The sequence below is a fragment of the Aythya fuligula genome, chromosome 1 (genome assembly GCF_009819795.1).
Source record: "Aythya fuligula isolate bAytFul2 chromosome 1, bAytFul2.pri, whole genome shotgun sequence".
Classification (NCBI taxonomy): Eukaryota; Metazoa; Chordata; class Aves; order Anseriformes; family Anatidae; genus Aythya; species Aythya fuligula.
The window spans coordinates 83,050,674-83,067,434 of NC_045559.1; the positions used below are offsets into that span (position 1 = coordinate 83,050,674).

Consider the following 16,761-nt stretch of genomic DNA (forward strand, 5'->3'; position numbering starts at 1 on the left):
ATAACAACCAGCTGACTCCCTGGGCCTGCATCCCCACCCTTTTCATGATCTCTTCTGCCTGTTCCTGGAAACCTGAAGCAGATGCAGCCACCTCAGACCAGTTTTTCTTGACACCAGCTGTTCCTCAGCCAGCAAGGATCATGCTGTTGTGCCTAGTCACCATCTGAGCACAGCACAGCACCTGGCACAGTACAGCAGAGTTTTGCTTGCTAGACACAGATGCTATCTGCTGCCCACCTGCAGCTTTGCTTGAGCTGATGTTAAGGCAACCTAGTTTATGTTTACCTCCAGTTTTGATGCTGCACCACGTAATTCTCCAGGTGTCCTCCTCAGTCACTTTTACTGCAGGGACTACATGTTGCTTCTGGTTCTGGTGATCGTCTCCTCCTTTAGAATATAAGCAGCTATGCCCCTCAAAAAGGGAATCCACAGGAAATTAAGTCTTTAATTAAAGAAGCACATCTATAAATCTTTTGTTTCTTTTACTGGTAAGGCCAAATCTCATAGCCAAATGGCTTGAGGAAACACATCCCATCACACCCTTCACAAAAGGATGGGCAGAAGACATCACCCCCCTTTCCCAAATCCTTTTTAATAGTTCAGATGGGGTCTGAACTTGCTCATTCCTCTGCTTGGGAAGTTTTCTGTCTTCCCAGTCAATATGAACCAACCCTCAAAAGATCAGGCAGAACAGGCAGTCTAAAAAAGAAGCGAAGCTCTGTAAGGGTTGATGAGGCAAAGAGCTTAACTCACAGACTCTAGGGCCTTTTGCCCTCCAAATGCCCGGTAAAGGGTCTCAAAGCATTTGCAGCCCACCTTCTGATACGGTGCTGTGCATATTTATTGGCAATTGATCTTCCATGCTAAGAACTTAGTAGGGTATTGATGGTATTTCATGGGAGGGTGGGTCTATGAGAACCATTTGTATATATATAAATGTATAAAACAAGAATTACAAAACAGCAAATCATAAAGAAATCAATACTAAGCAAACATATGACTTAAGAAGTGTTTGAAAAAGAGGAAAAGAAAATGCTGAAAAACAGAGTTGATCATGAGGATAGAAAAGGGAGCTGAATGGAAATGTAACAAACGAACTCAGAAGAAAAAGAAAGCCATGCCCTCCTGCCCCCACAGATTGCGCCTGGTAGTGGTGGGAAGGCCTGCAGAGCCTAGTGATACTGCAATATATGCTAGCAAGTTATATAACTTCCAGAAGATGACTCATGCCAGACAATTTGGAGCACAGAAGGCAAGACTGAAGTTATTCCACAAATCCTTAAAACAATGAAGTATTGCCTTTCATGTTTTTTGCAGTCATTTTCCTTTCACTTGCTGCTCCTTATTGTTGGCCCATCCTACCTGGACCTCTCCTCAGCTGTCCATCAGCATTGTCCAGTACTGCCCTGCATTTCTGGCAATCATTTCTTTGAAAGTTGATGTTTGAAAAGGTGGAGTTGGGGATCTGCAGAAGTGTTTTGCCTGGAACATAAGTTAGGGTGTGGTTGTAAAAGAGCTGGATAAGCTTTGGGATAAGACAAGACCAACCCCTTCCCTTCCCTTCCCTTCCCTTCCCTTCCCTTCCCTTCCCTTCCCTTCCCTTCCCTTCCCTTCCCTTCCCTTCCCTTCCCTTCCCTTCCCTTCCCTTCCCTTCCCTTCCCTTCCCTTCCCTTCCCTTCCCTTCCCTTCCCTTCCCTTCCCTTCCCTTCCCTTCCCTTCCCTTCCCTTCCCTCTCCTCCTCTCTTTGGATGCAATGTTACATGAGATCAGGAGGTTCATAACCTGTTCTACCTTACCATGCTTCTGTTAGTGAACTCCAGATGAAGGATAGACCAGAGAAAATGATCAATGCAGAAGACTACTCTTACTGAGAAAAGCAAAAACACAGCCCTAATGAATACATTTCTTTGACCAGCATTTCATGCTCTTCGCAGAGAAAGGGCCATTTCACAGGGGCATTTTTTCTAAAGGCCAGTTCTGGGGAGGGGAAGCCGCCACTGTATAGCTGTGAGATGACCGTCTCTACTAAAAGAGCTGTCCAGCTGTTGAAAATAACTATGAGGACTGTAATGCTATGTTCCTGGAATAGAGCTTGCTGCTTCAAGCCTCTGATCTGGAAGACGAGTACAGTAGGAGGGCATGAATGCTTGCCCTGATATTTTGTCCCACCTGCAGCTTGTTGGGGGAAATGTGGAGAAGTTTGGTGTTTCTGTGGTCAATGTAGAAATCTGTTTCCTGTTGCACACTAGGCTTGAATGAGTACTGTCCATCATTGACTGGTGGACTATGGGAGACAGGTAGTAGCTCTGAATCATTCCCATATATTAGGCCCTTTGTTATGAGTCCACGAGAGCTGCAGGGTGACTGGTGGAATTTGAAGATTCTCATCCTCAGCATCTGGTTCCGAGTTGGAAATAAGCTTTATGAAGGACGGCTCTCTCAGCTGTAACACTTCATGCACAGAAAGAAGGATTCTTCCTAGCCTGATCTGTGATGGCCTTGGTGGTTACAAGTAAGGATGAGCACTGCCCAGGGAGGGTGGACTCCTGATATTTCCAGAGATGTCGTTCTCAAATGTTTCAAGAGTGACATCTCCATGATTTTAAAAGCAACCTTTGCTCAGTCTGTCCTTACTGTGGCGCCTTGCAACGGGAACACTGTGACATATAGGCAGCAGCTGTGTGGCTGGAGAGGGCTGGTGAGGGCCTGCACATGTCCTTCAGGGTCATGACTGACCACTCATACACCGTGTCTGCCATATTCCAGAAAAGGGCTTCAACTGAACAGGGCACCCATGCTGCAGTCTGGCTCCAGAGAAGCAATGTCCTCAGTTGCTCTGGATTATGATGTACACTGCCAGGCTGAAGTGAACACAAAGTCAATTCAAATACTTTACACATGCCTTCTAGTTAATGCATGTTCACTTTGAGATGCATGCTAGCCAAAATTTAGCTATGTTCATAAACTGCATCTAAACCAATGTAGTTAGATCTCTGGGTCAATTTTGCTAGGTTAAATTGAATGAGGCACAATTGAACAAGGGGAACCTATGTGGAAGTGATAATCTTGTGCTCAGCTCTGTTCACAGTGACAAATATTTCAATACCAAATGAGAAGTTTTGGCTTGTCTTTATTCACAGTACAGCACAGTCATAGACCCAAAGCAGTCCTGTATTGACTCGAGTGCAGAGAACTTCATCTTACATTTTACAGGTTGACAAAATCCCAATCAAATTTCATACCTTACATTAAACAATTCTCTTAAAGAATTAATTTAAAACATCTACATTTGATATTTGTTTGTATAGACACATACCTTATAGCGGGTTGGTTTGACTAGCAGCTAATCAGATGACGAACAGATTCCTACCTCTCAGTTCACGTGGGCAGGCACTGATGCCACGTGGCACTTGGCCACTGCACATTTGACCTTGGAAGGCAGTGTGGCTGTCTCCCAGAGACACAGAACATACAGTATTAATTATTCATATCCTTCTAATGCAATCAAGTTTATCTTTGACAAACTTTTAGTCTCTCGGTGGTATTTTCTGTAATAAGCATTTTGTATTTAAATGTAAGGAATGTTATTGTTAAACATAGCATCACTTTATTTTTCAGCATTACTTTTTTCTCCTTTAGGGTATATGTCTGACTTTTGTGGTTTAAATTCAGCTTGAAAACTTCAGGGGCACAGTAATACAGGGACATAAGTGGGGAGCATCAGAGAAAATGCTGTGGAATAAAATCAAGTGCCACAGTATATTTCTCCTCACAAGGGATACAACCACTCCCAGTGCATCTCCTACATCTTTCTATTACTTTTTCTTTGCTTTATGCTGTTTTATGGGCCAAAAAGGCAAAGAAATCACCAGCTCACACTTCAGACACAACACAGGCCTGGGCATTTTATTAAATAAAGAGACCAATCTCTCTTTTAACTGAGGTCATTAACTGTTTTGGTTAAAGAACAGGTTCAGAACAGTAATCTGTCCTGTATTTGAAGACTTTGTGAGACGGTCTACCATTTTTATTGACAGGCAGCTAGGACGATCCTCTTCACCATTGGGCACATTATGTCTTATTCTGCTCTGTACATGCCTAAATGTAACTTGTAGCCTTTGGTTCTCATTCTGCATCTCTCTGCAGGTTATGGTGCCATCAGTACCCTACCTTCTGTAATGTAGTTAAGAGAAACTGTCTTAGTAAGATCAGAGTAATGTCTCAAAATGCCTCCCTGGAAAGCATTTTCTGAGCTTCATAATTGTTCCTGTCATTTAACTCTGTACCACCTCCAAGCTTTCAACACATACATATTTTTAAATGTGTGCACCTGCACTGCAGACAGCTGTGGCAGCTCCAGGTTTCGCTGTGCTTCCAGCTCGGTGTTCTCAATCACAAACAGAAGGGACTTCTCTAAATGAGGTTCCTGCTCCTGGCACTTTGTCCTTCCTCCCTGGCTATGCTGCCATGTGCCTGCATCCAAACACTCATCCCTTATCTGGGGGTTGCTTTGAATACACTTGGCAGTGCAAAAAGCTCCAGATTAGCACTCTCTGGGAGTGAGGGTATTCATCAAAAAAATGAAGAGGAAATGCTACAAGAAAAAGCTGCTTCTGCCAGCAGTTACATTCCTCCAATGGTCACTCTTAGGCATGCTGGTTACTAACAGTGACTGATAGATTATTGAGATCTTTGAACACTGAGACAGTGTGGTGGTCCAGTACCCAGGGAGATGCCACCAGCATTATGGAACATCTCATCTTGTTTGATTATGATCAACTCAACAGATGAGCATTGCTGAACATCTAGTGGTTCATGTGGGTCTAAAGGACTCCTTCCACATTAGCTACCTATCTTGCCATTTGCAACTTTTATCAACAATCATTTTTATAATTGTATCTCCTGATCCAAATGTGGAAAATCATTGGGATCACCATCAGCTCTTGCAGAGGCACACACTTTCAGCAGTGACTGAGACTTCTTTTTGGACAATTAAATTTTGTCATTTGTTTGTTAGGCAGTAATTAATATACATGATGCAAATTATGATGCGGACATACAGTATCATTACTTTCTTCAGAATGTCTTGCTGGTTTACAAATTCATTGGTTTGTTAAATCTGCATAAGTATTTTTATCAAACAAATGTATTATTTAATCAATAAATTGGGAATTATTTTTCTCACAACTTTTTAAAAAATAAAGCAACATGAAATTATTAATGTTATTTTCATTTTTGAATCTGTTGTTAGCTGATTTGTATTAACTTCACACTGTCTTAACTATGACTACTGCTATTTACAAGTCATGTAGTTGTCTTGCTTTTTGTTTGTGAACACTGGCACAACTTGCTCTTCCAATACCTTGGAATTTCTCTAGTGTTCCAGGATGTTTAAATATCCAACTCCATTGGACCAGACAGCTTCTCAACCCAATCTTTTTTGATGCTGAGATGCAAATTATCTTGGCCTACTGATCTGAAAATACTTAAGCTTAATAAAAGCTGTTAAAAACCCTCCTTATTTCACAGGTACATTAGAAAGTTGTTACTCTCCTCATGTAATCTGGATACTTCTTTTTCAAAGATTTGTCTTCTCTGTATCAAAAAGTCTCCATCTGAAATCTCTGTTAACAGCTTTACTTATATCCACCTGGTAAGAGGCTGTTGCTAGAATTTCTTGGCTTCCAACATATTTTGAAAAAAATCTTCCAAGAGCCTTTAGCAGTTGCAGCAATCCATTTTTTTTCCCCCCAGATATTTGAAGCAGTCCTTATCAGTTTGTATGCTTCGTGTATGCTCCATAAGTTCTAACTCGTGTGCCATTAACCTTCTTTCCATCTAAACCTTCCTTCTACTATTTATTTATTTATTTATTTATTCCCATTGGTTATATATAAGATTTCTGAGTGTTACCTTCAAATTGCCTGTTAGGCATAAACGGTTTTTAATTGAGTCTATTTTTTTCACAACTACAGAACCACAGATCTTTTCCACCTTATAAACTTCTGCCAGTGAAATTTCTATTAAAAAAAATATTATAATTTTTCAGTGGAGAATTTTCATCGTATTTTTCTGATTGCTAGACATGGAATCAGTTTAAGCCATCACTTACCCCAGTTTGAGGGTTAACCGTTTTGAAGTACCAATTTTGAAGTACCTAGTTATTTGTCCAACATTACAGATAAAACATACACATACATAAAAAATAAATATCTTACTTAAAAAGCTTACTATTACCTAAATGTACTTATGCAAATTTGCAGACACATACCTATTTACAACATGTACATGTACTTACACGTCTATACAGACACATGCACACATACAGTAATACAAACACTCATATATATATATAAACTATTTTTCCCTGAAATTGAAAAATGTTAATTTCTAAAAATGCATGCATGTTCCATCTAACATGGCATCCCAGCAAAGAGCTATCAGTGTTGCCCTCCTGAGATGAAGGCACATTTTCCAGTGTTTCTTTTCAGCCTCTGTCTCTGAATGGCCACTCAGCTCCTTCAGCAAGGGCAGTCCTACCATTCCCATACAGACCAATATCTTCCATCCAATATTTGGTCAAGGCTGGCTCTCCGGAGCAGGATGTGTCAAGAGCAGGGAGACAAAGGAGGGCGGGTGGGTGACACAAGAGCTTCTTTTACTCCGAAACTGTTAGAAGTTACCCAGACTTCGGCTTAGCTGAAAAGGAGGGGAAAAAGAAAAAAAAAAAAAAGAAGAAGAAGAAAACAAAAAACACACCTAAGATTCAGCAAGACCAAACTGGTACAGAACACCACCCTGTGCAGGGATCCACCAGAAGTGGATGGAGAAGAGCACTGCATCCTTGCCCTGCCAAGAGGCGTTGGAAGGGCAGGAAGACTGCAGCTATGGGATGGTAGCCCTGCACACTGCAGGGGCAAGGGAGGAAAGGGAGAGGGCAGCAGGACCTCCCCAGCAGTGACACCGAGCTGCCAATTTAAGGAAGATGTCCCTTGCTCCATCTCCCATACCAGGCAAGTGGCTCAGTGCTTAACCTCCTACCTGCTCTTTTCTTTCTGAGCACAGCGAAGAGGACAGCGATGAAAATTGCAGTGGCAATGAGCATCCCCACCAGTCCTTCCCATCCCTTGTGCTCTGTAGAGGAAGAGGAGGATCAGGGATGTTACACTCACTTGAGCAGCTGAGCAGACAGCGAGTTGTCACAGCTCAACAAGCCCGCACAGCACGTGCTCTTGTCAGATACACCAATGTGACACGAAACACGTGCACTAAAGCCACAGACACAGGGCCAGTTATACTGGCTAGACTGATGTGTCGTAATTTGTCAAATGGCAGCATTGCCTGCTTTTCCCTGCTGGGTCAGAAGGATACATAGAAGCAATGACCCATTAGGAAGAAGAGCAAGAACAGCAGCAACTGCACATCAGCTCCAAGGGGGAGAAGCATTTGTTGCACTGCTGGGACTACAGCTCCTGAGAAGCTTCAGTCTCCAGCTGAACATCAGCTCCAGCTAGGCTCCTAACTCCTTGGGTCATGGCTGTTCTCTTGTGTCTGTCCAAGTGGGCTCCAGCCCATGTGCTACAAAGTTTTGCTCTCTTGCTCAGCTTTTGGTCATAAAAATTCTTTTCCCCTCAAGGAAATTAGATACTTTCTCCCTGAAAAGCTTCAGGGGCTGAGATGCAGGCTAAGGGATTGAAAGTGAATGGGAAGAGAGGACGAGTACAAGAGGAAACCAGGAGAGCAGGAAGAAACAGGCAAGCGTCTGAATTTTTAATCTTTGTGGTGGGTAATGAGGTGGCAGGAGGTCCAGGCAGGGCAAAGGACTTGTTTCTCTACCCCTTACACTCACCTGGTGCCTTCAGATGGGCACTGACAGAGATGGGCTCCTCCAGAGCCGTGTGTGAAACATGGCAGGTGTAGGTGGCCGGTACTTGCGCTGTGGCAGAGCTGAGGCTGAGGTAGGAGGTGATGCTGTAGGTGCCATCCTGGCTTTGCCGGTGACTGGAGAAACGTGTGTCTGAGAGGTGGATTTCTGCTTCATTCTCAGGAGACCTCTGTGTCCAGCTCACTGAGACATCCAGGGGGTAATAGCCAGCAATGATGCAGGACAGTGTAATTGTCTCATCGCTCTCGAATGACACCACTGATGGAAGCATACGGACCCTTGGGGGCTCTGGAGAGGGAAAAAACAGGGATTAGACTTACTAACTGTTAGCAGGCAACACGAGTGCCATCCACCCACAAGCTGCCTGTGACAACGAGTGTTGGGAGCAAGCGAGTAAGGGTGCTGAGTGAAGTTTCAGTGCCTGGGAACACAGCACTGCTGTTACCCCCATGGATTTGCCTTCCTCACCAGCCACAAGCAGCTGGATGTTGTGCTGGGCCTGGTGCTGTGCGGTGGACACCAGGCAGATGTACATCCCTTCGTCATCCACAGTCGCTCCTTGCAGGCTCAGTGATGCGTCTCCGCTCCCCAGCAGCTGTGCCAAGTCCACGTGGACTTTTGGCTGCGTTGCAGGGCCTGTGCTCCCCACCTGGTACTGGTAAATGCTCTGGCCTCTGCCTCGGTGCTGCCTCCTCCACTCCAGGGAGGACAGCGTGGAGCTGGGGGCCAAGGCAAAGCGGCAGTCGAGGGTAACAGAGCCGCCGAGACGTGTGCGCATGGAAGTGTTGTTTGATGATGACTGAAATTCAACTAGAAAGAGAAAGAGAGACACAGGCAAGTGGGGAGTTAAGCAGATGTGGTTAAAAAAGGCACCCTCAGATGGGATGCATGGGCAGTGGTGTCCTCATGCAGAGGTGGCACCTTATGTGGTGTCCCAGGGGCCATGTGGGCTGAAGAATGGAGCAAGCCAGCCTGGTGGGGTTCATAGGTGAACAAACAGGCAGACACCAAGTGCATGCCAGGGTCTTGAAGCACTTGCTTGAGTCTCCCTCCTTGGAGCTCTTCAAAAGCCTCCTGGCCATGGCCCTGGGCAACCTGCTCTGGGTGTCCCTGCTGGAGCAGGGTGGTTGGACCAGATGGCCTCCAGAGGGCCCTGACAACCTCAACCATTGTGTGATTCTATGCTATCCTCAGGAGCCAGAGCATAGAAAGCTCAGAGAGGAGGCACAGGGGGTGGCAAGACTGTCCCCGAGGAAGAACCTTTATAAAAGGAGTCTGCACGACCTGTTTTTTTTCTAAGCAACTCCTCTGGCAGCCCTCAGTGCCTGGTGAGAGGTGGGTCACAGGGCTGTTGGGACAGCAGGCTCCCCTCCTTCACGTCCCTCATGCTGTGGGGATACCCCTGGCCTCCTGGTCACCTGTGGTCAGCAACGTCCCCTCCTTGCTCACAGGAATCCCCAGCTTTGGGTGCAGCACTGCATCGTGTCCCTCCTCCTCCTGTCCGCCGGGGCAGGGTCCTCTGAGCACCAGGGCGATGCTGATCCCACCGGAGAGCTGCAGGGTGGCCATGAACCAGGAGGCTTGGCAGGGCCCCTCGCCATCCTGCCGGGAGCTGTACAGGGAGAGCTCACAGTTCATCTCCTCCCCATTGCAGTCCATGTGCAGCAGGGCCTCTGCGTGTGGGATGGACACCGACTGGGCTGTGAGGAGAGAGGGAGATATTTAGCCATCCAGGTCCGAAAGGAAGGCAATGTAAAAGGATGAGATGTGCTGTGGGGGCCAGTCAGGGTGCAGAAATGCAAGGCTAGGCTTATCAAATGAAGGCCAGTAAAGAATATGAAAAGTTAGAGGTTAGTTGTGATTTCTTTACATCCCTCAGTCTGCTGGTTTTATTTCTTCCCACACAGAGTTCACTGTGAGCAAAGGAAGCTGTTAGGAAAGGAGAATACGCAGAACAGATTTCCTTCAGCTAGCTCAACAAAGTATATGTGAACTACCTGGTGAAAACTTGCAATGTTTGTTCTTTTGGGGCCTGAATCCAGGTGCAAAGGGGACACTGAAGCTTCTCAATTAAGGAAAGAAAGTGTGGCAAGAAGGCAGGAGTGGCTCGATGTAGGGACAGGCTGTATGTGTTTTTGTTCAAAGCACAGGCTTACTTGTAGGCACAAGCATCTTACATGACCACCCATTAAGTGACCTATGTGCTTCCCAGTACCTGCTGCTGACCCTGAGAGGGACAGCTCAGCTTCATGCACACTTACCAAGAAGCTGATATTAGCAATGACAAAAGATAGGAATGCTCAACGTTGCAATAACAACACATAGTGGCATAATTACTCAGTTGTTTTTGGCAAGGGATTTTTTGTGCAGGCCTGGTGCATGTGAATGGTCAAAACCCTGGAGGCAGCTCTCTTACCCAGCTCTCCCACTCACCTGAGGCTTCAAAGATGACGGGAGGAGAGGAGTCAGGAGTTCCCTGTGGGACTTTGTAGTCAGTTACATCTCCCAAGCTCCCGTCATCTCTGACGCTGATACCCCTTAGCACTAGGGTAGCAGGGTGCTTGGAGAGCGAGGCACCGAAGCCATGCAGCAGTCCTCCATCCCACACGTAGGAGCAGTCCAGGACGATATCCACCCTGCGATACTGAGGCACTTCTGTGGGATTTTCCACTGGGCCTGCAGGGAGGGAAGAGAAACAGTTTAATGCATGAACCTCCTCCAGGCTGTTCTCCCAGCCCCGCTGAGGGTGCAGCCTTTTTGGGGTGGAAGCACAGGATCCGACCCCGACTCACCCGCATGCAGAGCCAGCACGCAGCAGCACAGGATGAGCTCTCTGATCATGTTGCACCCAGGGAAGGGCTTCCAGCCGGCTGAAACATAGAAAAATTTACAGGAATCAGCCCCAGCCCCAGACTGCTAGCAGCACTCGTGGTTTTAATTTCACTTTCACTCTGACAAAGCAGAAGGAAAAAAAAAAAAAAAGCACAACTCCATTAAACCTGTTAACTCTTTCTTTACCAAGCATAGCAGTCTTAACAGGAGGGCATAATGCTGAAGGCTTGAGACAGCAGGGAAATGGGATTAAGAAGCATCCCCAAACCCCGAAGAAAGGCTGCTTTTGCTGGATACCTCTTTAAGAGTCAATGCTATGTCAGCCTTTCTCACCACCCTTGGCTCACTGAACACCCTGTGAAAGCTGCTGTGTCTCTGTACTCTTGCTTTTTAGAAGACTTTAGCTTTGTGAGAGGCTAGGAGCTTGAAGCTGTATATATATATATATATATATATTTTTTTTTTTTTTTCCCCCTGTGGATCCTTCTCTAAGTGCCATGAAGCACACGGGAGCTGTTTTGCTCTGTGGCTGTGGAGCCGCAAGCTGCCAAGTCAGCCCTTGCTTCATGGGAAAAAACATCATGGAAAAAAAATAAGCCAGAGCACAGCTGTTAGAGAGAGAATGGATGAGCTCTGATGACATTTTAACTACTGCCTTTTTTCACATCTTTCAGATGTACTGAGAGAAAATGACATTTTTTTTTCCTCTGGTGGTTTGTTCCTCTCCTCTGTCTTTCAAGCCCTGCAGTAATACAACCTAGCCCTGCTGTGGCCTGCTATAAGCATGCGTACGCATGCGCAGCAAACATGATAGCAATCTCTCCATCTCTTCCAATACAACTTCCTGAAGCCCAGCCCTGGCAGGATTTGTGCTGGACAGACACCTGCTCAACAGTGAAACCACCCCAGTTTGTTCCAATTAACTCCTGATATGCACTTACCCCTTGCATCCCCACCCCATCCTCATTAACCACTCCAGTCCCTCTTAGAAAAGTCTCACAAGGAATATTAATTCTCCCTGCTGTGCCAGTGTGGCCAAAACTGCATTTCAAGCCTAAAGGAGCTGATTTGGCCAATAGCACCCAGGAGCTGGGGGAAGCTGTGTCTGTGAAATGGGTCGTGGCTTACTGCCTGTAGAGTGGCCTGAACACAGTAGTTGTGACAAAGTTTGTCCTTCTGAGCAGCAAGTCACCCCTGACAGCTCTGTGTAATCAAATCCCTCCAGATGTCTGCAGAAACTGGGACTCTTTTCCAGTCTCCAAAGCTGCAACACACTGCATGCTGGATTGGCCTGGGTAAAGGAAACAGCTCCAGTAAAATGTTGTGTGTCTTACTGAGCTAGCTAGTAAATATAATTTTACAGTGTATGTATCACATGCAAAAGATCTCTTTGACGATGATGCAACTGCTGGGAGAGAGCAGTGTACCTATTTTTGTACACAGGAATACCAAAAACAGTTAAATAGGTGTATCATGACAGATAAAGAGGTATCAACGGGCAGAAGTCTAGACAACAAGGGGAAGAATATCGTAATTGTGTAAGAGAATCACAGCAGACAAGGCAGGCAGGCAAAGGTATGTTGAGTTCAGTCCTGGGAAGGGGGTGAGACCAGAGGGCACTGAGATAGGACCTCCCCAAGCTTCATCTTGCTGCCATTGCCCTTCTTTATATTAGCTGCTACTATTAGGGAGCCTTTGGCTCCATTATGTTTTTAACTCCCTTCCAGATATTTGTATGAAATAAATATGAACAACTAACATGGGGTGGAAACTAGCTATCCTGCAGGTAACAAATATGGTAGGATACCAGTCATCCCTGGTATTAAAATATCCTGCTGTTCAGACTGATAGAAATGAAGAACAAAAATAGTGCATTAGGTGAAACTGAGGAAAAAATTCAAAATAGGTGCTTTTTTTGTGGTGCAGCTCAGAGACAACTGTGAACAACTCCAGTTCATAATTGGATATGTAGAGAGAGTGCTAATACTGGGTGATAAATCCCAGTAGGAGCTGTGCTACCATGGGAAACTAATTTCACGTTTAATGACTGGAGAATAATCTCTGATAATCATAGTGGTGCTTAGGCCTGTAAGTCTCAACATGACAGGACAAATTCCTTCACAAAACAGTCACTGAGCCTACAAAAGATTTGTTAGTTGTAAATAGCAGTTAAGTCATAGAGCAGGTGGTCATTAAAAATAAATTTGGAGCACGTGATCATAATTTGCTTACATATAAATGAAGCAGGAAGCTGAATAAAAATAGGTCTGTACAGTACTTGGAGGTTTTGCTTCAAAAGGGAAACAAACAAACAAACAAATAAATAAATACAGGAAATAAGAGAAGTCTTTGAAGACTATAGCAGTGATGGAACTGGATGTGAGAGAAGCCCAGAATTGCTGTGAGGGATGTACAGCGGTCATGGAAATTGCACCCCAGGAGGAAAAAAAAAGATCTTTGTGGTTACTACGATCAATGGTCACAATGTTATTGAATGTAAGTGATGAATAAGGAGATAGGTTGTCAAAGAAAATTCTTCTTCAGTTGTTTGTAGATGTAATGTGATGTTAATCTAGAAAATTAATTTTTAGAAGAGAAAGTTTTTCATACAGGTAAATAACTTAACAAGGAAGGATAAAGTGACTATGCAAAGAGGACAAGGCCAAGGATAAAAATACTTGTTGCTGATACATAGCCTTAGTCTTCAACCAGAAAAATTATACCGAATGGAGCAGATGAAAGTAATGAATATGAGGGTACAGGAACCACATCTGATTAGAAAGCAAAGCTAATGTTACTGTGATGAAACTAAGAAAACAAAATAAGACATGGATTTTGATGCATTTTTTAACCATATTTTTTATTATTATTCTTAAGAAAGCAACAAAGAGTTACACAGTTTTGCAAAATAACATACATTGTACAGATAAACTTCACCTTATCTGGGTTCAGTTGGTTTTGGGAAATAGAGGCCTGGAGAGTAATTTCTTAGTCCAGCCTGGATGTACGTGTCAGTAGGTAACCTACCCTTTCACCCCTGAAGAAATATCATCCCGTGTTAATGTATAACACTGATAGGGAGCTTCCAGCCCCTTCTCCAAGCATTTATCCAGAAAATCTGCTGTTGGCAGCAAATGGTGAGTGCACAGGAATGTCAAAACTGGAGGCTCTTCGTGGTTTCACAGTGGCCTCTTAGCTTGCACTTCAACAATACATTGGCTGAATATTCTAACCCAGAAAAGAGGTTGTGCCACAGAGTGAGGTTCACTGTAAAAGTTACAATTCAAAATAGAGTCTGCAGTTCACTGAGTTCACTAGGCTCATCTTACTTTGTCAGTAGAAACCAAATAATATAATCTCTCTATTCCCCTTAATATCCCCATAGGTCTCTGCTGCTCTAAATGTCACCCCTATCCTCCTAGCATCTCTTGAATTCAAACATTTCCTCCTAGCGTATTTGAAGCCCCATCACCTCTTCCACATCCCTCTTCCCTCCATTCCTGTGCCCTTTTACCTTTCTCCATTTGCCTCTCCCCATGACACCCACATTTAGTCAGCTGTCCTCTAACCAAACCACTTACCTTTCTTCTTTCCAGTCTTCCCATTCTCTTGCCCTGAGTCTTTTTGCCCTGCTCTGACCTCTCTGATTTCCATGGTGCTATCATTTCAGTTCCAATTCTTCCAACGAGAGGAAACACCACAAAATCTGTCAGCCTTATTTATATGAACTTTCCATCAGTCAAGCTCCAAGCTTAAATTAGGAGCCTAAGGACTTGCTGAATCCAAACCATAGCCTCTCTTTTTACACTAAGCCAGCATTATGCTCACGCAATGCTCAGGCAAATTCTGTTTCTTGCAGCTCCCCAAAAGCTTCTGCTGACTCTATTAATGAGTGGGACTATCAACACTGAGCTAGCTTGGCATGCCTCCTCTGATTAAACTGATTGCATCTGACACCAGCCCACAGCTCTCCTCTAGCGTTAAATGAGAGGTAAAATATGAAGTGGCTACCAGCTGGCATTTGCTAGGTGGGTATGTGCTGTTCTGGAAGTGACCTCCACCTCCTTGTACTGTCTTCCCTCTCCTGGGGTTGGATTAACCAGGCTAACCTGAAGATCACTGCAGATTACAGCTTGCACCGTATATGCTTAAGGCAAGATCGTAAATGAATCTTGTTGACTCAATCAAATTTACAGCTTACAGAAATATACATGGGTATTCATGGGGGTGAATTTGTCTCTTTCTCTGTGAATTAACACCTTGTGTCTCTCCAGTGTATTCTGTAGTAGTACTAGAAAGAAAATGATCCATATCTAGTTTCCTAGATGTTGTATCTATACCCCAAGAGGTAGAAGTTGCAGCATCCTTATCTCTAACCCACACCTTTAGCTATCTCACTTTGGCTGAGATTGCATCCTCTCTGTACCTGATGCTGGCACCTCCTGGTTGGGGAAGAAGCAAGGCCAGTGGCAATGAGGCTGGAATTTAAATCACGAGATCTCCAAGAAAAGGGAGATATAAGAGCAAAACCCACTGGCATTGACAGAAGTAGGCCAGAATCAGAATAGCAGCAATGCTGGAGGTGAAATGAGCCTGATCCACACCTACCATAAACCACTATTTCTCCAGTTTACATAAACTAAGTAGCTGATCAGATGGTTCATAGGTTGGACTTTTTAGTGGTCTCTTATACCAGCCATGAACACTGATTTACTCTCAGAAGCTATCCTTTAAGGGTCTTTTTTTTTTTTTTTTTTTTTTTTTTTCTCTCTGAACTGTCCATAATTTTGACTGCCTCTATTTTTAAGCACCAAGTATAGATGCTGGCACCTGATTCTTGGACAGCTGTGGTCTACAGTTTGGTGCTGAGCTTCTTTCAAAATCAGGCACATGACACGTGGAGGAGGAGGAGGCTATAAAGGCAGCCAAAAAAGCTGGATAACTGCATGTTCTCACCTCTGACAACTACCCTGCTTAAAACAGAGGGCAATAATACTGGGTGACCCGTTTCATGGGTTTTGAAGACAAGGTGAGTATCATGGATGTTCTGAGGACAGGTGTGTGTTTTTGCAAGCAACTTTAAAGGATGGCCAGTTTGTTTTTGCAAAGTGGTTAAGGCACAAGGCAAAGGAACAGAGCACCTGACTTTAGCTGCACTTGGCCCAGCTCGCATCCCCTGTGTTCGTTTGCTTCTGTTGCATAAAATTGGGGTGCAACTTGTATTTTCTACAGGGTACCTGTGCAGATGGGTTTATGGGTGAAGCATGATGACACTTCCTAAAAAAGATCTCCAGGGGAAGAAAATTGATTTAAAAATAAAAATAAGAATCTGTCACTACTGCTACTCCTGCTCCTGATGTCAGGACCAACCCACCATCCCCACAGCTCAGATTATGTTATCCTGAGGGCATGTGTCTGGTGAAGAAATCATCCTCATATGGTAAAATCTCAAGAGGACCTTTTGAGCTGCAAGGACAGTGTAGCTCATGCCTTCAGTACCCAGCACCCAGCTCAGGTTCATCAGCAACAATGAATGGCAGCCTCCATCAATAAGAGAAGGCTCTTTGCATGGCCAGCCTTATCCCGCATCTGCATCAAAACCGAGAATCACAGGTGCAGCATATCTCCATCCATCAATGCCCATTTTCAACTCAACAGCCTCATTTGTTGTCTCAACAAACACATTTTGTTTTTAAATTGGTGTACTTATTAAAAAATCAACCAAATCCTAATCACTTTTCTGCTCTATTAAAAAAAAATAATCTTTTTACTCCAGACCATTTAACTGAAGCAATCATTATTCACACCATTGCTGAATGGGTTGCTGAACACCTTTTCTTTTACATAACAAACAAACATCCTTTGACAAATTGTTTACGACTACAATTTGCAATTTACAGTTGCAAAACTGAATAGGTGAGGCATTCTAAAAGTGTCTTCAGGTATTTTTTGATGGCTTTAATGGATTTAAAACATAACACACACAAAAAAATTATTAACTAGAAAAAGGAAAAAGTCAATTGAGCCCCTAAACAGCCAGGTTT

General features: G+C 44.2%; 1 protein-coding gene across 1 annotated transcript; it reads right to left on the reverse strand.

Annotated features, from left to right (window-relative positions):
• Nucleotides 1–6,350: 6,350 nt before the first annotated feature.
• Nucleotides 6,351–10,777, reverse strand: TAPBPL (TAP binding protein like). Its single transcript, XM_032198858.1, has 7 exons — nucleotides 10,678–10,777; nucleotides 10,319–10,561; nucleotides 9,304–9,585; nucleotides 8,354–8,695; nucleotides 7,850–8,173; nucleotides 7,042–7,134; nucleotides 6,351–6,699 (listed from the first exon to the last, which is right to left on the reverse strand). The coding sequence occupies exons 1-7, from the start codon at nucleotides 10,724–10,726 to the stop codon at nucleotides 6,680–6,682; spliced, it is 1,353 nt and encodes a 450-aa protein (XP_032054749.1). The 5' UTR covers nucleotides 10,727–10,777; the 3' UTR covers nucleotides 6,351–6,679.
• Between the last annotated feature and the right edge of the window lie 5,984 nt (nucleotides 10,778–16,761).